Source organism: Rissa tridactyla, chromosome 2 (assembly GCF_028500815.1).
Source record: "Rissa tridactyla isolate bRisTri1 chromosome 2, bRisTri1.patW.cur.20221130, whole genome shotgun sequence".
Taxonomy (NCBI): Eukaryota; Metazoa; Chordata; class Aves; order Charadriiformes; family Laridae; genus Rissa; species Rissa tridactyla.
In genome coordinates, this window is record NC_071467.1 from 46,070,723 (window position 1) to 46,094,460 (window position 23,738).

The following is a 23,738-nucleotide window of genomic DNA, read 5'->3' on the forward strand; positions in this document are numbered from 1 at the left end:
CTATGTGGAACTAGTGACCACCTGCATCTAAGCAGGTATTACAGTCTACTAATTTAGACAAAAGCACACAATGTTATTCTTACCATGTCCTCTCATCACCTTGTCTTCCCCACTGACTAGTCTAACCATTCCTTGGTCAGATGGCTAATACTAGATGCCAATTCCACAGAGGATGGGACTGTCTCTGACTGTTCCATTCAGTCGGTGTTTACAGCACAGAAAACACACTAGAAATAATTATGAAAAAAATCATTAAAATCATCTTTTATACTCCTAAATGACCTCAAGGGGAAAACTACTACAAATATCAAAATTCAGCATCAAGACAAATGACATGCTTTTTTGTTCACACACCAAGGTTCTCTGGCTCTCTTAACGAAAATGCATCTGACAGACGTCCTAACCACCAGCAGAACCACCACAAACACGCCAGAGTCTGACCAAGTCCTTGCAGAAGATGGGAAAGCAAGAAGCTCCCGGTTCTGATTTCCATAGTCTAACTTTCTCCTGCCCATTCTTCCTGATACCTGGGGCTTATTTTTTTTCTGGATTACAACTGGTGAGGGACAGCTGATCTCCCTGAGCTGCCCTGCTCACTGCAGCTGGGTAGCAGAACCGTGACTCCTTGGTGGGCTGTCAGAGAGCTCACATGGGGACCGAGGTCTCCCGGGCAGCTCGCTCCTGCCAGTTCTCCAGACAGGCTGCGAAGGCCAGGAGGGCAGACCACACAGGCTGCTGTAAGCACTGCCACAGCAGACGTCTTTGCTCTTGCAACACACTAGATTCCCATGCCTGGGGAGCTGCTGGTGTAAGTAGCCAGTCGCTTTTCATCCTTAGAACCCTACCTCAGCAAAACATCCATACGCAAAGATGTGCGTGCTTACACACACTGCTGTGCTGCAAAGCGACACACTGAAGACTGTTCAATCAGAGATTTACGTAGGTTAAAGTTTCAAGTATTTTAATTTTTTTCCGGAAAAATTAAAACTCAGAAAACAGAGAAAACACCAAAGGGAAAAAAAAAAATCCATAAAAATACACAAAGACCTTTCATCCAACCAGAATCTTGCAGTAATTATTTCAATATTGATTGAAACACTTCACTGGATATTGGAAATTGGTGTGAGTATGCAGTTGGTCTGGTAAGCTTGTCCACCTACACTAAGCTTTTAATGTCTGAAAAATTTGGTCTTCAGGACGAATACCCTAAAAAGCCCTGGTTATTTTGCAGCCTCAAAATAAATGAGCTCTTCATCTGTCCCAAGTACTCCTTGAACATCTTGGGTGAGCTGAAGGCAAGCCTCTTATTTGTTTTTTTACTCATGGCATTTATAAGAGGAGACAAAAATCAAAATACTGATGTTAGTTAACAATTTATGGTTTTACTTATCATAGACTTGAAAGTATTTTATATTTGCTATATGAGCTCTTTCATTCTTATGTATTTGTCTTATCATACACCACACATCATTTCATGGCTACAACAGCACATGGAATCCACAAATATCATAAACCATTGCTCTTTGTCTGCAAACTGATGTGTGCCAACTACAGCGTATAAGATAATGAAACACTTCACATATTATTGGCAAAGTATATGAGCTGTTAAATATGGGACCTCACAGTCTTACAGCCAAACACCTGGCAAAGTTCAAATGAATTCCACAGGTTTGGTAAAAGCTTATTTTTCGTCACTTATTCCGTGTCTACTCAGAGGCATTCTGGTTGTATAAAAGTCAAATATTTATAGTTCAGTGCCTGGGGAAGAAGCATCTTTCCCATCAGCCTCCCTAAATGAAAAGCAACCCAAAAAGCATTGCTTAACATTCTGCCAAAATAAGCCTTCCTTGGAGGCTGAAAAGGTTTGGCAAGACCGCCATCCCACAACCAGCATTTTCTCTCCTGTTTTTGCCCAGCCACTGAACTCAGCTTGGATCAGCAGAACATAATGAAAAAGGTCCTTCTAAACACCTTCTGTTCAAGGCAAAACAGGAAGCTCTGTCTTAAGTGAACCTGCTCATCGCTTCCTCTCTTCAGCCTGAGAAGTTCAGGCAGCCTGGATGAGTCACAGAGAACTTAAGATGACTGCTGGGATATTCATCCAAATAAATCCCAAATTTCAAGTGTCTTGAAGCCTAACCATCTGTATGAGCAACTCTTCAATGAGGCTGTTTCTCGAACTTCATTAGAAGGCGCTCTCATACATATGGACAGCCTGCTCTGCGGGATCAAGTGGTTTGAAATCCCCATTTGACTTCAGAAAATCTAGTCAGTGCTCAATGCACCTTTTGTTTGCTAAACGCATACTAGCATATGTGAAGAGCTTTCTTTTTCCAAACCAAACATTTCCAAGTCTATGGTATATTTCGCTGCACAGGTATGTTCACTCATAGCCTACTGTCAACGTTGAAAGTGACACGCATGCCCACATTGACAGAAATAAATTCTCAGAGATCTCAGCTCATCTGCCATTACAGTTGCTTGTAATGCTATCCTGGGAATCCTCTTTTCATAGTTTTATGATTTTAAGATGTAACCTTGTACAGCATAATGCATCCTGTCAAAACTAATACCACAAAGTCTCTTAGAGATAAGACACTAATGGATAGGAGATGCATTGAAGTGAATGGATCCATAGCGATCCAATGAACTCAATACTCCTGTCTAATCTACTTGAGCTCTTTAGGAGGATAACATCCAGGACACTCCTGTGTATTATTTAAAAGTGTTGTAAGAGACTCAAAACACATAGCTGAGAAGGATTCATCCCAAAACCAGCAAAGTCAAGCAAGGATAAAGGCATTCAGAACCTCTTGTATTGAGGACATTGGTTAAGACATGCGACAACCAAAGTTATTCCCATCTGACAGCTGTTTGGTAGCCTACACAAAATAAAATGGTGGTTTCAGTGCAGTTATAGATGGATGTTTACATTATAGATGGAACTATGTGGCAAGCTCAGCAGAGAAGCTGAGCAGTTTTGCTAGGTTAACACACCAGTGATAACAGAAGAAAGCTTCCAAGTCCGGTACTGCTCATCCCCCACTTGCTGTTCGTGGGGTCAGTCCAGGTCGCAGCCAAGAAGCCCTGCAGGAAGCGCTTACACTTCTGCTATCTGCTCTGTTTGCAAATACAGGAGCCCAGACAATACAGCATTTCACACAGTCACTAAATTAGCAATGGTAGGCAATTTTTAAGCAATACAAACCTCTCCCTCAAAAAAAAAAAAAAACCAAAAACAACAAAATGTGACAATTGCTTATATTCCTTTAGCCCCTAAACAAATTTATATTGCAAACTGGCTTTGAAATACGAATAATCCCAAGTCTCAGTGGCCTTGGCCTACTTGAGAGCCAGTCTTGAAGTGTGGACTAACTGTTCCTGGCTTTTTCCCTGATGAATGCACGCAGCCAGCCGGCTGCTACAGCAGGGGCCTGTGTTCTCCAGATGATTTTGCTCCCAGAAATCATGCATGCAGTCAAAAGAACCAGGCAGTTCTTTTAAGGAGAACGCTCGATGAGGGAAAACCGAAACACGCACGGTTCAAAAGGGCAACACCAGGCAATTGCCACCGAAATCCCAACAACCAAACTACTCCCTCTAATCCATTTGAGGGCTGCTTGTTGTCGGTTTGTCTTAAGGAAAGTTCGTTAGAGAACCCCTCTAACGAACAGAGCACACAGTTTCAGTCACTGGCACCTACCCCTCTGTCACCATGGGATGACCCCCGTCCTGGCAGCTCTGCGCTCCCTGAAGCAGCCTGATGAATCGGTGCCAGGGCCCCCGAGTGCTCGAATTTAGTGGCCTTGCCCAGCCTCACCGGGGGCCACCTCCAACCCTACCCGTGGCCCAGGAGCCCCATTTCCCCTCAGTCCCTGTCACAGCCTCCACCCCCCCCCGCTCCCCCAGCCCTGCCCTGCCGACCCGTGAGGCTGGTGGCCCGGCCTGGCCTCGGCCAGGCCATCCCAGGGCGGTGTCTGGCCCCGTCTCCCCTCACCCGGCCCGACCCTGACCCCCCGCGGCCTGGCCCCGTCCCCAAGGCCCAGACCCGCTCCGGAGGAGCCGAACGCGACAAGCGTCCTCCTCCGGAAAACACGGCGAGGCGACGCAGGGCCCTGCGCCGTTCCCCGGGGCGGAAAGGCGGCACCGCCAGCGCCCGGCTCGGCGCAGGCGGCGGGGAGGCCGCTCCCCGGGCGGCCACGCCGGGGCCGAGAGGGCAGCCGCCACCTCGCCGAGCCGCCGCCGCCAAGCCGTTGGGCAGGGCGGCATCTAGCGGCCGCTGCCGCCGCGGGCAGGGGCCCCTCCGGCCCGGCGGCAGCTCCGGGCCGCGGCGGGGGACGGAGCCGAGGCGGCGGGCGGGCTGCGGGGAAGGGGTTGGGGGGATGGAGCAAGTGGTGCCTTCCTGCCCCCCTCGGCTGGCGTCGGTGCCATCTGCCTCCTTTCGGGTCGTGATTCACCACAAAGCCCAACTTCATCCCCTTAATCAAAAGCGACGCAGGTAGGAATGCTGGGCGCCGTAAAGTGCCTGTTCCAAGCTGTGCTCTGAGCGGCGGCCCGCCTGACCGCTCGCTCCGCCAACCCTCCTTCTGGGCGCCCCCGCAACCACCAAGGAGTGCTCTTCACACCCTGACTGAGGCCTCTTCTGTTCCTGATAAACCGATCAAACATTATAGAAAATAATGAGCGTGTGACAGGAAATTACAGCTATTTAGCAACCGTGCAAGGAACCTCTGGGTCGAGGGCTACGCTGTGGCTTTGGTGAGATGCGAGGCAGGCACATAACAGGGCTCGCGGCACTGGGATGGAAAGCCGGGCCAGGAAGGAGACAGGGTGCATCTATGCACGCTGCCGGGAGGGAACGGTTGCACAATACCAGCGGCCACGCTGGGGATCAGACCAGGATCTGAAATCCGTGCTCTTGAGAAGACTCGGTGCGTTCTGCTTAACGACATCAAATGGTCACGACCTAAGCTTGAAACCTCATCTGGAGGAACAGCATCTCCACTAAATCCAATTCCTGCCATGAGCACACCAGGGCAGTGGTTCAAGGATGACTCGGAGGGAAGGCTGCCATTTCCTGACTCACCATCCCCGCTTCCTGGAGCCTGGCCTTTCAAGTCTCCGTCCCCGTTACCAGTTCCTGAAGTGAACCCTCTTATCGTGTGAAGCGCGATGAAGTCACAGGCCCCCACAGACTGCGTCTATACATACTCTTCCCCCTCCTCCATGTTTTTGTCTGGAAATTTGTTGCTCATACTGTTCACATGAACATTTTTCTCACTAAGATCCAAGTAAAATTATTCATAAAATGATTCAGGTTTGCCAGTAACTGCATGGATTGTGAGAGCTGATTAAGTTTTTTTGTACCTGTGGATTCTCTGATGCTATGAAAAGGCTTCCTATTAGGTTTTATTCATAAAAAGTTGGAAACTCACCTGATAGTGCTCTCCATGTCAAAAATACACGTAGAATGAACACAGAAGTATTTAGTTAAAAACCCACCCATTAACAACAGTGGATTTGAGATAAGGATGCTACTCCCGAATGATAAAAAAGTATTCCTCACTATTTCAGTGATACGGTGCATGCTTTATCTGCCTCCTCAAAAAAAAACGGAAGAACAGACCTAAACAAGAACATACACTGAGACATTTCACAGTGAGAGGTCACGATCTTTTAGCTATAATCTTAACCAATTAGCTCTGTCTGTTTTAGGCTGTTCAGGCAAACCTAATTAACAACTTCAAACAGCATTTTGCAAAATGCTAGCTCTAATCTTAAAATACATAAATCACTAGGGAAAACCGCACACAGCCCCTGATCTGTTATGTTTATTTCTGCAGAGACGTTTCACACAGCCCTACTCAAGTTCAGGAAAGTGTGCAAAACACTAAGGAAATAGGTGAAATTCACTTAGGTGACATCTCACCCCAGTGGGGCCGTGAGCTTGCCTTGCGTAGTCTTAAGGAGGTGTATTCTGAGCCCACTTGGGCTGGAGCTGTGTAGTCGTTAGCAAGCGAATGGACTCGGAAGGAAGCCATTCTGACCACACTTGCAGTGCCAAGCAATGGAAATTCAGAGCCCTCTGTTTTAAAAGTGAAAACAGGAGCGCTCAAAGCCTGGCACAAGTCTAGAAAACTACTTTGTAACAGGGAAAAGCGAGGAGAGACCAAAAGGGATTCGTTTTCTATGCCAATATCTAGGCTCTGAAGTTCAGCAAGGAAAATTTCCTGATATTCTGCAAACAAAAGAATTCCCATGCGAAGCAATAAGCAAGAGGCAATCAGTAGCAATGACGAAGAAATAATGCCCCACAAACTACAAAAGAAAGAAAAGAAAACAAAGCAGAAATATATAGAGAAAACACAGTGAAGTTCATTGTCGAAAAATGCTGTTAATACAACTGCCTTGCAACTAATGTACAGCTAATAGGAAATAAAAAGATGCTGCATGAGAGAGAAACAGCAAATGCTCACAATACAAAAGAGAAAGTGGATGCAAATGAACTATGAACTGACGGGGCATTAAGGCATCTGGCCTGCAGACTCAAACGTAGTTTTAGGTCCCTGGTACATGCACCCAAGTCCATGCCATGCAAAAACCTTAGTGAGCACCAACCCTACGCAATAATTTGGTCTCACAAGAAGGAAATGCAGACGGAGAGGCCAAAAGGGCCCTACGAAGCCCTTTGACCTGGCCTCCATCTATGCCAGGAGTTTGCTTTTCAGGGAAAGCACCTTACAGTATGCAGCTGCTGCCATAGGTCTGCTTCCTCTTGTGGTGCTTGGTAGCCTTACGTTCCATCCCGCACACTGGAAGGACCCCATTTGCAACATTTACCGTGGATCTCTTATTTATTTTCTTTGGTCTTCTATCTCCATTGCCACCAATATGCAAACAACTTACTCAAGGAGAATTCTTTCTGGCTGAAGGAAGCAATATGACAAAGCAGGGAATAAGAGATAGAAAATGAGCGTCTGTGGCTGAGGAGGGTTCCACATTGGGCAGACGTAAAAATAACAACAGCAAACAAATACAGAATCAATTAACCCATGCCAGAGAAATTACCCAGGACTACATGAGAAACAAGATGCAGAGGTACAAAGCTCTGCCTGTCCTCCTGAGAAAGCCAGAGAAGCTGTTGACAAGTGAGTTTATCATTCTGTGTCCCGCCAACCTCCTATTACAGCATCCAGCAACCATCGGCCCACCCAAGTCCTACTGTCAAAAGAGCTGTATGTTCTCACTGAGAAATGTAGAGAGTTGTGGAAAAAGATGTCCAAACCCCAAAGCCTCACACACAGCACCTTACGTTTTTTGACTGTTATGAAACCGCCCTGAGTAATTTCCAAAATCATGGCCAGACCCTAATGAATAATTTTTCAAAACAATGTTGTGAATGTTTCTGTTAACATGTTGAGTGTATAATTTTAATTTCTTCGTTTGGAGTTACTCTGTGCTAATAGGCATTATGTTCCTTTCAAGAGACAGCAGAGAACAATGCGGCTGCACTCAGTCAGGGGGCATCTTCTGGAAGGAGGAGGAAATTGTGCTTTTCCAAGAGCAATTGAGCAACTTTGGGGGGAAAAGCTTTCTGGAGTGCAGAGCAGGTCAGACAGAGTGGAGGAATGCACAAGGAGGAGGAGCACAAGTTAGTTTGGGGGTGGTGGGAAGGCTCCACAGTACAGGAAAAATACTGACATACTAGAGCAAGTCCAGCAGCAGGCCACCAAACTGGTCAGGGGGCTGGAGCACAGGCATATGAGGAGAGGCTTAGAGAAATCCTTGAAGCATCCTGGGCTGCATCAAAAGAAGCGTGGCCAGCAGGTCCAAGGAGGTGATTCTGCTCTCATGAGACCCCACCTGGAGTACTGCGTCCAGCTCTGGAGTCCTCAGCACAAGAACAACATGGACACATTGGAGCGAAGGGCCACAAGATGATCAAAGGGCTGAAGCACCTCTCCTATGAGGACAGGCTGAGAGAGTTGGGGTTGTTCAGCCTGGAGAAGAGAAGGCTCCAGGGAGACCTTATAGCGGCCTTGCAGTATCTAAAGGGGGCCTACAGGAGGATGGGGAGGGACTCCTTATCAGGGAGTATTATGATAGGACACAGGGTAACGGCCTCAAACTGAAAGAGGGTAGATTTAGATTGGATATCAGGAAGAAATTCTTTACTGTGAGGGTGGTGAGGCACTGGAACAGGTTGCCAGGGAAGTTATCAATGCCCCATCCCTGAAAGTGTTCAAGGCCAGGCTGGATGAGGCTTTGAGCAGCCTGGTCTAGTGGGAGGTGTCCCTGCCCATGGCAGGGGGGTTGGAACTAGATGATCTTTAAGGTCCCTTCCAACCTGAACCATCCTGTGTGATTCTGTGTGTGTGTGAAAAGAGTCCATTCAACTTGGAGAAGAGGAGGCTCAGAGGAAACCTGACTGCTGAAACTACCTGACCTCAGGCTACAGAGAAGACAGAGCCAGACTGTTCTTGTAGGTGCACAATGATAGGCAATGGGCACAAGCTGGAGCATGGGAAATCCTGATTAAATATAACAAAAATATTTTACGATGAAGGTGGTCAAATACTGGAGTAGGCGATGTGGGCTTTCCATCTTTGGAGGTGTCAAGGGCTTGACTGACTGGGCATGGCCCTGAGCAACCTGATCTAATTAGACATCCTCTGAGCAGGGGGTTGGACTAAATGACATCCAGAGGACCCTTCCAACGTAAATTTTTCTGTGAGACTGTGAAACAGCTTTCTAGATTCAAAGAACTGATGTTTTTAGATGTTCTTCACCTTAAAGACAAGGTAGAAGAAAGATCTCTGTCAGAGACCCAACCCATCCGGGCTGATAAAAGAAATATCATGGCATTTTTGTGAATAATATTTATGTTTTACACAGTTGTTGGGATTTCAGATAAATAGCACTCCTTCTTATTTGTATGCCCTGCAAGACACTGCTGTCTTAGGCACTTAATTCACCAAGCTATTTTAAATCCATTCTGTCTGTTTTACCTCTGTGCCTTGCTCTTAACCCATAACTTGCATCAACACTAGTCCCCTGAGGTAAAGGTTTCTACAGGTATCAGTCATATGACTGTAGGGTAATGAAGCTCAAAAGACATAGTTTGTTTCGGTTTTTTTTCCTAAAAGGAAATGCACATCCTCATCCAGTGCTTAGCCTATCTCCCTACCTTCTATATTACAAATGATAGTAGCAAAATTATAAGGTTCCTTACCTGCATATGCACACACACACACATCTGTACATATATACACATACCAGACATATCAAGTCTTGTGCATTTACCATTTTCCATCTCATGCTTTCACAGAATATCTATACCTTCTGCATTTACAATGCAGTGACTCAGCAGTGGTCCCATCTTTTGCTGTGCTGACCAGCTCTACCTGGTGTATCTCAGGGAGGCTTCCAGGCTGCATTTTCGTTGAGAGCACTTAAACGGGACTACAGTGCCTCCTGCATAGGTGCGGTCTTCACAGCCTTCCCTGTTGCATGGGTGGCTTTGCTCTGTAACCCAGGGACAGCCCTATCACACAACTGGAAACAGTTTTCTCCTGCAAATCAAAGCTGACAAAATGTGAGAGGACAAGCAAGTCACGCAACTCGCCATGCCTTCCCTTAATGCTAGCTTTTGTGTTTACCTTACATGTAAGAGATTGATACCGAGAAGAAAAGAAGTTACGAGTCTGAAGTTCTCCTTCTAGATTTGACAGACTCACTTTCCGATCCTCAGTAGGCTACTTCATATCCACATCTGAGCTCCACCACATACAAGAGGGGTGATTATAGCAACATCACAGCAGAAGCCGTGGGACTTCACACCTACAGAGCTCTTTGCAAACATAAACTGCACAAAAATATAAATTCTTTTCTAAGATCCCTTCAAAATAAAATATGCAGAAACTGGTAATTCCTCACAGTCTCTCTGCTGGCATGGAGTAAGGAACGGCCTCAATGGCAGAATGTGGAGCCTTTGCGCACAATCTATGATCTTAGACAAGCAAGATTCACCAGTTTAATGAGATACTGCAAGTTATTCAACCGTTTGATTGCTTTGGCCCCTCAGAAGTGTGGTAGGCATTGATTACAATCACATAGTGTAAGTTATTCTGGTTTGTTCAGTACCTCAAGTAAGCAGCAGTGACTCCTCATGTGTTTGAACTCTGATGCTGGCATTCCCACGCCATACCGTGTTAGACATTCAGACAACTGTGCTGATCACATATTTCCTTTTGCTTTAATAGGCCTTTCAGGAATGAACAAGCATTCCCTTGTATACTACTATGGTTCCCATCACTTGATGGTCACACTTAATTAACCACTAGTTAAGTAAAGAGCTGGTTACACTTCATTTCATTAAGTGATTTCATGATCTCCAGAGGTACACTGACAGCTCTGTTAGCTGAAGCTATGTGAAAAGGGGCAGCAGAGACAACAGTAACATTTTGCAGCACTTCCTCATCAGTGATTTTCCAGGCACTACTCTTACAGAGTACAGCTAGTTACATTCCCATTCCCGTTTAGCTTTTTGACTCAAGGCCTCGAGGTAAGATAGACCATATCCCATTACTAGTACCTTTAGCAATGTTGGTCCCTACGTCCTTAAAGTCATTATTTTAATATGACGTATATACTAACAATTTTTCATCTGTCTTCCCTCCTTTAGGCTTTCCTGTTCATGGTCAGCAAACAAATGTGATTAAAGGGCACCATCCCATTTGAAAATGTAAGCAAGAATCTACTGGAAAACAGAAAAATGTTAAAAGGTTCTACAGCGGGATAAAACCAGGCAGTTTAAAAACACCAGGCAATTAACTATAAAGTATTTAAGTATCACATGACCGGAAAAATACCACCAATGTTACATACATTAGCATAAGAACATGCACATTACAGGATACATGTAAAACTGTACATTAAAGCTGCGCACCACAAAAACCTTGTCACAACAGTTTGTGCTCATTCATAGGGATATGTAATGGACGTGGCGTAACGTTTCTAATGTGAAAACATTTTCTTCTGATTGAATGGGGAGAATCTTGCCTCACTGTACTTGAAACCTAGATCTAAAGTTCAGTCTGCCCATGTTTTAAGCGATATTTCAGTGTAAGAGAGAAAGTGTTGGGAAAACACCATCATAAAGGAGGGTGAGATGAAAGAGTTACAGATGCATAGCACAAATCAAAAATAATGCCAGTGACTTGACTTCTGTTGTGAAGCCCTGTCTGTCACAGATTTGTGTTCAGAAATTGTGAAAATTCATAAGCAAACTGTATTTCATACAAAAACAGCATCTTTGCTCTACTTACGCAGACTTTAGTTCAAATCACATGAAGAAATAGCAGAACCATTCACTATAAACAGACCAGAAGAAAAACAGAAGTGTCTTGTGCCAAAGTCAAATGATGTGTCCACTTGTTACTGCCATTCCCTAGAGACCTGACCTATGTAAGGATCGTGAGAATCACGTATTGACGAAAAGCTTCCTATAAATTTCATCTGTTTTTACTTTCCTATATGTGTTATGCTATTATGGTTTGTGATGAGACAGATTTGTCATTGGAGTCCAGAATGTAAGGGAGCTACTTGTTTCAGGAAGTCCTGGGAGGAATTCTTCATGAATTCACATCTGTTACCAAAAAGAGCCCTCATCTAGCTATGGAACTAGACAAGAATGTGTGGAAAAATGCAGCATGCCATTCCCCACCCAGCTCACAACACAGTTACAAGAAGTTCCATGTATATTGTGTGAACTTTTGGTTAGAAATTACACTTGTTACTGACAAGGGGGGGAAAAAATCAATCCCACGTTGCTTTTTATAACTGGCCTGCACAAAGTATTATTATAAATCCTTTATATTCTTATAATATTTTTCACACATATACTTTTCACAGTAACTGTGGTGGACCCATATCATTATTCCAACTTTAAGGCAGAGTAAATGATATGCCAAACGTTTAAGTGACTTGTTCAAAGTTGTGTAACGAGTTACAGATATTCTGGCTATCTCCAGCCCTCATACTCTGCGGAGTACCCCCCAACTACGGTTTGTACTGAGTCATTTAGCCACAGATATTGTAAGCAAAAAAGAAATTACATTACTCGGGTCTTAGAAGGGTGATACTTTGTGTACTCAATAAATCAAGGAAAAGGAAATCAGCAACGGGCTTTGAACCAAAAATGCAAATTTATGGCAAGGTTATTCAGATTCAGTTATCAAGAGAGGAAGACATTCTCACTGCCTTAAGTTGTTCCGCTAGCACACAAACCCTAATTCCTTCAAGAAAAACTTTGCATTTCACAGGTGAGGCATAGATCAATAGTGACAATGACCTTACTAGTGTACTAATTAAGAAAAGATTACTAATTGTAACAGGATCTAAATAAACATCCGCCTCCATGTCTCTTGGATGGATGATTTGCAAAGCGTTTCTCATCCTGCATATGACATATTTTAAGTGACCATTTAAAGAGCCTTTCTCAAGTACCTTCATAAGTTTCTGGGCTGCCAGGTATTTGCATTGACGGGACATTTAAGTTTGAAAGTGCTGTGCATTCGCATTCTCTGTGGTGCTACAGAAGCAACATTACTGATAATAAAGGCAAGATCCGGCAGGGAAAACAGGAGAAAACCCAACAAATCTTTGATTCATAGGAGACTCAAAGCTGCATGATTCAAATACCAGAAATTCACTTTCAGGAATTTTGGCAAGTTTTTATAACCAGTAAATTATTACTAGCTTTCCTTGGTATTCATTATAACAACATTAATAGCGGTGGATTCCTTCGTACATGTTTGATTTTAATATCCAAATCTGTGGGAATCCCTCTGGTATTTAACAGAACAAAATTAAACATCAATTGCAAAGTCACAGAAGGAAATCTAAAAGTGTCTTTATCCAAAAAATTGTTCACATTAGTTTATTAACAAACAACACTTTCCAAGGCTTCAAACATTGTATGATTCCAAAATCATGAAAAATTATTTCATTTGTGCTCAGTTTGTAAATATGCTGCTATATAGACAAAAACTACTCCCACAATTTATCATGTTGCTTCCCCACTATTAGAATTTGCCCCATACCTCACTGCACATGAACTTAACTAAAAATGTTATTGTGTCAAGTGGAAGGAGGGAAAGAGAGCCTATTCCAGGAGTTGCAGAAATTGAAAGAAATGTAGGCAACAGAAAAGCACGGCGGGTTTCTCCCACTGAGAAGTGTGATGGGAATTTGGCAGGAGCCCCACAGTCGGTATCTTTCTCTTGCATACAATTCTTCCTTGCAATTTCTAATACACGCAGGCCAATAAGAAAGGTCAATCCCTTGTTCCTTTCAGTTGCTCATCTACCTCAAGGCGGCATTTCCTCTCAGTTAAACATACATATTTCCACATAAACATGCTGATATCTCCTTTTTAAAAGCCAGATACTCAGAGGTTGAACATTTAGTCCTCACTGAAGGACTTTGACAACATAACTTTGCTGCTAAGGGTCGTGACATTTTTTCATCGGGAGGCATATACACAGTGTGAGAAAAGCATTCTTGACATCCATCCTTCACATCTGATTTTATGTACATCTTCCATAAACACATGAATTCTTATTTTGTCTCACAAGCATTTAAATTAATGAATTTTGCAGTCACCAAACAGCTGAAGAGACATAGCTCTGGGCTACAATCCCACATGTCTAGATACAACAGCTTTTAAGCATCTCTTCTCCAGAAGGGATCAAGCGGAAAAGCTCTGATTATTTTTTCTTGAAGAACATGTGTTCAAAAAGAAGCGGCAAAGCCTAAGAACACATCCATGGCCTCGAATCCAGGGCCTGCTCACCTGCATCAGGGCTCTGTGGTGCCAGATGGAGCCTGAGCTTCTCCTCCAGCGGGAAAGGCATCAGGTCCTTCCTGGTGATCACACCAACCACTTGATTCTGCTGGTCAACAACGGTGAGGTGGCGCAGCCCCAGGGTGCGAAAGATGATATAGGTGCGTTGCAACGAGAAATGAGCTTGAACTGACATTGCCGATTTATTTATGTATGGCTCCTGTAAGACAAAGAGACAAGACATGGGGAAAACGCAAAAGCATGAGTGTATCCCTTGCCATAGGGTTGGGAAAGAGAGGCAGAGAAAGGAAGCCGGGGAGAGAGAAGTAGCAGGCTTGAGGGACAGGAGCCAGTAAGAACATTAGGTCTTCTCTCCCGGTTCCCCATCCCCAATTATACCTAAAACATCAGGAAATACCATAGTAAAAAAACACTTTCTTTTTTGGTAAACCATCAGGTTCACTCTAAATAAACTATTGTGACTGGAATGTACCCAAATCTCACAGGCTAAAACAGCAAAGTTGAGACCCATTGATATGGTCTGAGTTTCTACTTGGAAATAGTTGGTGACCCCAATATTTACTAAGTCTTAAGATTTTTTATAGCTGCTATCTCATTACACAACCATTTATGACATCCTGTAATATTTTGCAGTAAATGCTTATAAAAGTAAATTCACATAGAAGCATAGTCTGCGAGGAAGAGGACAAAGAAAATAATCATATGGCTCCGAGAAGAAGAGGGCCTGCAAGTACTAAACTTTGCTCACTGAAAACTATGAGGGCTATAACTGTTTCTTGACAGGAACAGAGCTAAAGACCTTTTTATTGTTAACCAAGCTGGTCTTTATAGCTTATATAGGTGTTCACTAAGTTTTTATTTCTTGCATACTTCTACAGTATCCTTCTTATGACTTGGCCAGTTCTGTCAAAGGAGGTGTATTATGCTTCCCAAGCGTATGCTTCCCCAGACAGAGGAAAAATTAAACAAAGACATGATAAAATAATATAAATAAATGCACAGTACAGAGGGACACGTCTCTTCTCCCTCTTTCATTTACAGGGCTGACAAGACATTCAAAGACATAAGGAAGAAAAAAATTAAAGGTAAAAAGGTTTCCTCTTTCTGTACTAAATACAATTTTGCTGTGGAACAGGAAATCATTAAGCCTAAGAACTTCACAATGGATGTTTCTGTGGGTACCAAAAACAAGCTTTCGTGAGTAATAATAACGAGTTGTTGGAAAAGATACTCAACCTTTTGCTACAGGGATCATATCAGGTCCTAAAAAGTTAGGTATCAATGTGAAACCTAACTGAGTGCAATAGGTTTCCCATAACAGAAAAGTTGTGTGGCCCAATGGCACAAGCACTGGACTGGGTCTCAGCTGAGCTGGCTTCTACTCCCGTGTATGACCTCCTCTTGAACTTTGGAATGCCGTGTTTCCATGGGGAACTCCACCTCAGTTTCCCCATCTATTAAAAGGAAACTCTTAAACCAAAGTAGATAATGGATATTAGGAGCATTGTGGTTTTTAACACTTGTCACTCCCTCTAGCAATTCTCAAAGCAAGGAATTCAGACTAGGGGGATCTCAAACTTAGCCCCATCTTCTTTACACATGAGTGAATAGGAGCAGATTTTATATCTTTTTAAATAAAACCTATCTGGCTTAGGCTCTCTGGCCTGGATTTCCCAGTGTCCCCCCAACTTAGGTTCAATGCTGTAGACTGGAAATTCACCAAGGCAGAAACTACATTTATTTTGTTTATAACATATTTATTTTAGGCCTTATTCAGTATACCAAACACATTATTGCTTTTGGACCCGATATTTCAGTACAGTATTTAGGAAATAAATGTGGCAATGTCATAGCAGGGATTAAAAAAAAAAAAAAAAAAAAAAAGGAAAGGGGAAAGAAATATAGTTTTATTTATAAGTTGATGTATAGGCACTGTACGGTAATGGAGCCTAAAATCTCAGAAGTGTTGCTTTATATTTGCTTTATAGGACTATAAGAGCCAAATAATGACATTTAAATGATCTATTCCATTAACATTGTATCATTTTGTCAATCTGGAATGTATTTTAATCAAAAGTCCCCTTGAAATGGTCTCCTTTGTTGTATTTTCTTTTTGGCTCATTTTATCAACATCTGTTATGTTTATACAATATGAATTAAAACTTCGGAATGCTGTTTGTACTCAGCTACTTTTGTTGAGAATGTAACGTCCCAGGATTGGCAGTGTTTATGTAAATCAGTGCGGCTGACACAGCCATCATAAACAAATGAGAAAATATAACAAACACATTGTTCATGGAGGAAATGTTTGTTTTTAGAGTTGGCTTCAGTCTTACCAGATTGATGAAGAGTTGCTGATACTGGGGATCTGTAGTGTAGCGATTCAGCAGCATGGTTAGGCGCGACAGATTGGGCAGCTTCTCCACTGTTATCTGGAATAGGCAAGAATCCATTTCTCTTTCCCTCTGCACTGCACATTAGAACCCACAGCTCAAAAGCCTTCCAGTTTGACTCCTAAAAGATAGTTTTCTAGCAAAACTACACTAGCAGAGCCTGTCCAAACATTAAAAATTATTTTGCCAATAAGGTTTAAATTAGCAATTTAAAATAAAACACTCTTTACTTACAAAAGGATTTTTTTTTTCCTTTAGCGTAACTGTATCTCTATGAAGACAACATAAGTTATATTGGCTTAGGGGTGAGGTTTTTCATGCTGTGAAAATTCACACACTAAGCGGTAATTACATGATCGCATAGTGCAGAAAAAAGCAACAAAACTGGCATCAGCTGAGCTTCAGCCCTCTTCCATAGGAGTACCTGTTTGTATCCTGGCACCTCATCCCACACATAATTGCTCTGCTCCTTCTCAGCATTGTTTTGCCAGCCAGATTTCCCTGTGCAGACCAAGCTTCAGTAATATATGATAACTTTCCAGTTGTGCCTCTATAAATTGCTCAAACCTGCATTACTAGTCTTGCCTTGGTAACACATGATTTTCTTCTACCACACTTAATGTTTACTATTCCTAAAAATCCTTTAGTCATCTATCAAAGGGAAGAACGCTACATGCTTTTCAAGTTTGAAAGCTTTTATAAACACTCGTCATTCAGAGAGGTGTTATCCCGTACAGAATTAAATATTATAGTAATTCTGCTATCCCTGGAGAAGTTGAGAGAGAGAAGATTGGAACAGCCTATCAGAGCAAGGAAATTTTTTGCCAGCAGTCTTACACAACTTTCAGACTCTGAGTGGCATTATAGCTTATGACAGCTGTCCCTGGAAGGTCTCTGGTCATCCTTTAATTTAAATCGTACCTGACCACTTCTTTATGTCAACCACATATATTACATCATCTCTTCGTTCATGGAGAGCTCATCCTAAACCACCCAATACACATGCTGATTAAACAAGGGAAGAGCTGAAAGAGAAGAGGTTACCTTCTCATAGGAGAGAGGATGAGAAGAGGAGAAAGTACCATCGTTTGTCTCTGGTTCAAAGATGTCCTCGTTCTCCAGCAGCATGCACAGCTCTAACCTAAAGTTAACAAAGAAATAAGACACAGAAGAGGGAGAGAGGAAGACTACAGTCATTATGAGGGGCAAATTTTAAAAAGCAAGCTCACAATGCTTTACAATCAGATATATGATGGACAGAGTATTAGTGGGCTGACCACATATTTCACCTTCCTATATTTCCATCAGCAGTAGCAGCATCACACAGGTGTTTTCTGGTTTAGGTTTGGCTGATTAGATCATAAGGACATCAGCTATCCTACATGTTCTTCTTGACCTGGATCAACCTGCTTGGCAGGAACAGCTCATGCACTGTCTAGTTTGCACCCAACAAGACCATACAACTAATAAGCAAATACAATTACCTGAATATACCCACATCCTTCTTAAGTAACATCTACATTAAAACACAAGATCTGCCAAAAATCCATGTCATATTTTAAATCATCAGTGAAACCTTCTGTCACAGTATTGCACTCTAGAGTTCATTAAGGCGTTTAATATTCTTGCTAACTTAGTCATGTGAAAATGGATATCTTTATCAATTATTACATCATTCCAAACCTTCCCTTTGTCCTCCCCCTCTGCATCACACATAAAAAGCCTTGACAAGCAATATATTTCAAATTATCATTTATATCTTAGTGTTTCATTGCTTACATACACACACACACTCTATCTATGCTATCCACTTCCAGCCTTCTAACTTATATTTAGATAACAAACACCTTGGAGACCACCACAAAGCTTTTTGTTTTGCATCATACTTAATATCATGTTAGCCCTGGTCTGTGATTACAACTAGGAGCTACTACAGTGGTACAAAGATGAGCAACACACTGCTAAATGATGCGCTGGAGGGACCCAGAGACGAGCAGACATGCAACCTTCATTAGGGCATCAGAGAAATACAAATGAGGTACAAAGTGGCTTTTGTGAATGGAACACCAAGCCTAAGCTGGGAATATTTCAAAGAAATATTTCCGTATTAGAAAATATTGATTCGTTCAAACCAAAACTTGTTACAGGAATTTACTAGTTTTAACATAATGTCTCCTGGGAAAGATTAATCAGCTTCAAGGTGGGATTAGCACTCCACAGCAGAGGACTTACAGTAAAATGACGTGCCTGCCAGCTCCAAAAGTTGGTGGTTAGAGCCCTCCCTAGGGACAGGATATGGAAGAACTGGGTTCAAGCCCTTTCTCCACACTCTCCTTCATAACGAGCACATTAGTGGCTATGAATGGCATGTCTTAATTTCTCCTGTTGGAGGGGTTCCGTGCTGAATAAACAGGGATCTGTACAACCAGGTCCCTCCGTTCCTGCTGGCTGCCCTGACCAGCAGGCTATTTGCCGTTCCATTATTTTCTTTCCAAACAGTCTCCCCTTCACTATTCCGTACTTCTTTGTCCAGCATTTCATGAAGCTCGATCAAAACTATAAGGAGTGCAAAAAAAATAGTAAACTTATTATGAAATACCATTGAGCTCTCACACATGAAGACGTAACATTAAACTAGTTTCCAATATACTATATTGATCTGTCTGGAGTTTCACACATTTCAGGTCTATAATATAGTCCACCTTTTCTCCAACTTAAAAACAAGATACTTTGGGAGCATCTACCTCCACGTTTTAGTTCAGATCAGGAACACACTTTTGAAGGAAACAATCCTATCACCTCCACCTCCCCTGAGTTGGTTAGCATCGCAGAGCAGTCCCCTTTCTCCTGCAACAGTCAGCGTTTCACTCTCTAGGTCCAGTCTCAAAATCTGTATTGTGTTAATGCAGACACAGCCTTGATCTCTCTTCTTAGATTCTCAATGGGATTTATAGGTAAGCATGCCTGTGGCTGGGATACAGGTATCATCCTTTTACAGGTGAAGACCTGAGAGTGAAAAGAACTTGCGGGGGAAAAAAAATTTAAAAACAGTTCTGAAAAAAATCACCGCATAGCTGGGAAGACTAAGGGTCTGTCATCTGCTCCCACCTTTAAAGCACATTCCATTCACAGGACAAACAAGGAATACAGTATCCTTCATAAATATTGAAATGTTATTTGTCTCAATTCAATATCTAGCTGGCTGTGGTTTTCATAAAATCTCTCTCAGATTACTAAGGAGTGCGCAACGCTGCAGCAGAACTAACTGCTGAGAAAACTCCACTGAGGAAATACTTTGTCCTGAGTTCACATCTCCCTTCCTGGGAAAATCACTGGCTTGCCCTCAGACTCTTGCCATGTGCATGCCAGCATATGGACATGTCGCATAGACAATTAATGGACTTGGGTTTGAGGACAATCATGAGAACACACTAAAAAGAATAGTATAGGCATGCTACAACAGGCAGGATCTATCCCCCTCAGGCTACATTTGGAGAAGGAAAGAGAGGAAAACACAATATACTTATAATATATTCGCTACAGCAGAGGACATGGAGAAGAAATTCATCCAGTCATGCCCTATGAATTACGTTTGATGCATTACACTCTTTGTTCTGCAGGGCGCTCTAAAGGTTCACGTTTTATGGTCTTTCACAAACAGGTCTGTAATCATTCTACGTGAGATATAAATACACAGATCTAAATTCTGCTCCGAGATCATCACGTACAGCTCCAAGAAGTCAATTTCAAGCATGATCACTGGGCCAGGAATACTCTCAAGACCTTAATCCTAGCATGAATATATAGACGTCAAGTGCAAAAGCTATGATCCACCCTGATCCTTTGCCAGGCTCTGTATGCTCACATCCAAAACACCGTTCAGGCCTGTCCATAGTCCAGACTTTTCTATTTTCCACTTGAACATCATGGGGTAGAATTAAAAAAAACAGCAACATTGACCGTGAGCTGAAAGAGCAGAAACATTTGCTCATCACCAGTGGTTTGTTGGCCAGTTTTGGCAGCTTGCAATTTGCTCGGCACCGCTCTTAACTAAACCCAGCAGGGAGTCACTTAACAGGGCTTTGGGAAGTGTGAGAGAAATTTGGCTAGTCAAAAAAAAAGCACATGCAAACACAATGAAGGAAATCGTTGGAACATTTCTGATAAGAATCCAAGCCTATTAAAAACTGCCATATTGAGGAGAAAAATGAACATACATTATTTCACTTGGACTTCCAGAAGTCATGCTTCAGAGGTATAACACCACCACTCTTTGATGTTACATACAACATCCTTCCTATCACATCATCAAGCCTTAGAAAGCAGACCAAACATGTTTCTTGCACTATTTTGTGAGGTTTAACAGGAAGTGCTAGGATTCAGACTTGGACTCTGCAATTGTTCGTTTACTCTTTATTTATTTAAGAAGGAAGAAAACCCTTAAGTAGGGAATCTCATTTCAAAGATACCCTGGCAAGGCATTGCAGTAGTTTCATATGCTCTATCTGTTATAAAACATGCATCGTGAAGATACACCTAATTAAGATAACACACTATTATCCCAATATCCACATGTCAGATTTGGCATGGAAGTCAGGAATGAAAAGTATCTGACAGCTGATTGTGTCACTCGTCTTGTCAAGATGGCCAATTATCTGAGGAAACTGCAAATTCTAAATATTGGGGGAGTGACATAAAAGGAACTGCAGCTCCAAAGTAGCTGCAAATGAACAGAAGGAAGATTAAAAGGTGATGTCACTGGCATAAGCATTCAGGGCAGGACTCTTCCCAAACTGAATGGATAAAATAGGTACAGAGTGGGGTGGGGGGAGAAGGGAGGATTAGAGAACCTGAAGCATCATTTTTAGCTTGCTTTAAGCTTTAGCCTTATTTCTCCTGCATTAATCCACCAAAGGTACCTGCATTCTTTTTAATCTTTAACTGATTATATCTGATGTTTTGGCCAATATCCAACTCAGTGGGGGCCAGTGATTAACATATTCTGACCAGAATAAAACAAATGTCCCTTCCATGCATTCAAATACTGTCTCAGGGCTTCTCTCAGACATGTTTAAAACACAGTGACATCAATTACTAAATTTTGATTGATGTCAGTCAGTTTGAAATAACAATAATAAATAAGAACCGGAACAATAAATTACAAACTAAAATAACCAAATATGGCACCCTGAAACCCTTCATGGTCCTTCCTCATTGTGATACCTGGCTGGTGTAAATTATTTTACAGTATCAACAAGGTTTTGAAAACTCACTGTAGCTAAGACTTGGGGTCTTGCACCTTCAACTTTCACAGTGGTCGAAACAAAAGGAGCGTTTAGGGGATTGTGCAGGGTTTGATCACTGCTCTGCTCTCACCAGAAGTTCTAGCATAAACATGCAACGCTTCCAAAAGGGCACAACGAGAGGCATTTTTACCGTAAAATGCAAATTCTATTTAAGAATAGTTGTTACTTTATGGTCTTGGTAAGATAGCCGCTAGTATATTAAATGCATTTTCCCTGACTTCAGATAGCATTATGCCTTTTTTTAACTGGTAAAAAAGAGTATGATGCATATGGTGAGCTAGACAGTAGATAAGGACTAGATCATCACATACCAGGAACTGTTTTAAAATCCACGAAATCTTCGTCTGTCACAGCAAAATCTCAGGGTTACAGGGTTGTTTCAGGTTAGGCAGCCTAAATCATTACTGTTTACTTAATATTTTGTTCTTCAAATGAAGAAGGAGCTTTGCAGGAATTTTTGCCATTTTACATACAAGATGATAAAAAGGTCATTATCAAGTACTGGAGTTTTCCAGTTTTCCAGAGGAAAGATCAAATCCAGTCCATGACACAGTCATTTCAAAGGATGCTGAATAAAAGTTTAATCTCTGTACCTCCATTTTCAGATCTACAAAACAGGGATTTTGTTTTTTTCCACCCCAGAGCTGTGTTTTGAGGTCAATATTCATTACTTGAGTTGCCAGAGGTCTGGTTTTATGGGCACCATCATCAGGATGAATAAGCAGACAGTAAGTCCACAGCCTCAACATGAAAATACAAAGGCAACTGCAAATAAATTGTAAATGCAAACCTAGCCTTTGAAACCTACAGAAAGGCTAGATTTTAGAAAAGGATAAAGACTTAGGATCTGATTTGTATTTCCTTACAAGCTGGCTTGTAAGATTTTCAATTTCAGAGGAACCTACCACACATTTCAACGACAGGACAAGTATGTGATCAGTCTTTCCATTCACACACCAGTTTTCCCCATGCCTATATTTGATTTCGACATTTAACAACACTCTGCACTTGCCTAAAAGCCACCCACATGCTGCAGCGAGGCTGCATACGTTTTTAATTTAGCTTTTTGAGTTAGCACACAGCCTCTGCACCACTCCGGTTTTCCCTCCAAAGGGCTCTGTCACAAAGTCCTACCAGCACCTGCACAATTATTTGTATGGCCAAACAGGCCTACTAATTTTAAAAGTATCATATAATGTTCTTGGGAAGAAAAGTTTCGCACTTTGGATACAAAATAAAACCACTGCCACAGACTCTATAAACCTTCCTCCATCTGTGTTATTCATGAGCTGCAATGCCCCAGGACCCTGACAATACATGAGAGGATCATAACGTCAAGGGCTTTTGTTGAAAGTGCTGGATTCCATTTATTTTAATAGGCAAGATTGCTGTATAGTGTATCATTGAAATTAACTGCATCAGCTTTTCAAAAGCAGAAGTCCGGACAGTAAAAACAAACAATGTGCTGACAGACTCTACCCTCTCACAAGAAAACCAAGTAATCACAAAAGCACTTTGATATTACCGTCAGCTCCTTCGTCTGCACACCTAAAAATAGTTTTCAGGTCGGTAACGTGCACCCCCTCCCCTTTTCTTCTTCTTTGCTGGCTGAGTTTAGACACAGCCTTCAAACCACTGCCAACGGTGTTTCCAGCTTTGATCAGACCTGGTAGAATCACCATGGCTCAGAACTCAGGGCAAAGCCACAGGGAGGAGGAAGGGGGAAAGCTGTCCATGATCCTCTAGTAAGAAACAAAACCTCATTTTTGTCTCCATTTATTGCATGAACTTTGCAGACTCCTGTGTTTGATTGAGTAACTTCGCGTTCCTGTGATCTATACTTAGCAACCTCTCCACAACAGTGCCAGAAGGAAAAGGCTCTCCAAGAAGCTTTCAAATCTGTATCAGTTATTTCAAGAGTGCCAGCAGCAAAGGCTGTTGCAATATTAAGGTAGATCTCGCTAAGCTCAGTGATTAATTTATGAATTAAAGGTATCGGGTCTCAATTTGTCTTTAACTTTCTCCATTTGTCACTAAGCTGTTGCACCACATTGCTTACTGAAGGCAAGTACTTCTCCTCTTGCTAAGAAAAATAAAGGTATTGCCTTATTAAACAAGTGTGTGTGGACTCTCTGCACACGTGTGCGTGCACACGCCTTGAGAGTAGTGTTT

At 42.4% G+C, this 23,738-nt stretch overlaps 1 protein-coding gene across 2 annotated transcripts in view; it reads right to left on the reverse strand.

The window, feature by feature from the left end:
• LOC128906259 (chloride channel protein C-like) overlaps positions 1–23,738 on the reverse strand; it is a 140,404-nt gene that overhangs the window by 45,301 nt on the left and 71,365 nt on the right. For both annotated transcript variants that reach the window (XM_054193279.1, XM_054193277.1), the window contains 3 exons: positions 17,305–17,401; positions 16,204–16,299; positions 13,856–14,066 (listed from right to left, as the gene is read on the reverse strand). In XM_054193279.1, coding sequence (XP_054049254.1) covers positions 13,856–14,066; positions 16,204–16,299; positions 17,305–17,401 — 404 coding nt within the window. The remainder of the gene's footprint in view (positions 1–13,855; positions 14,067–16,203; positions 16,300–17,304; positions 17,402–23,738) is intronic.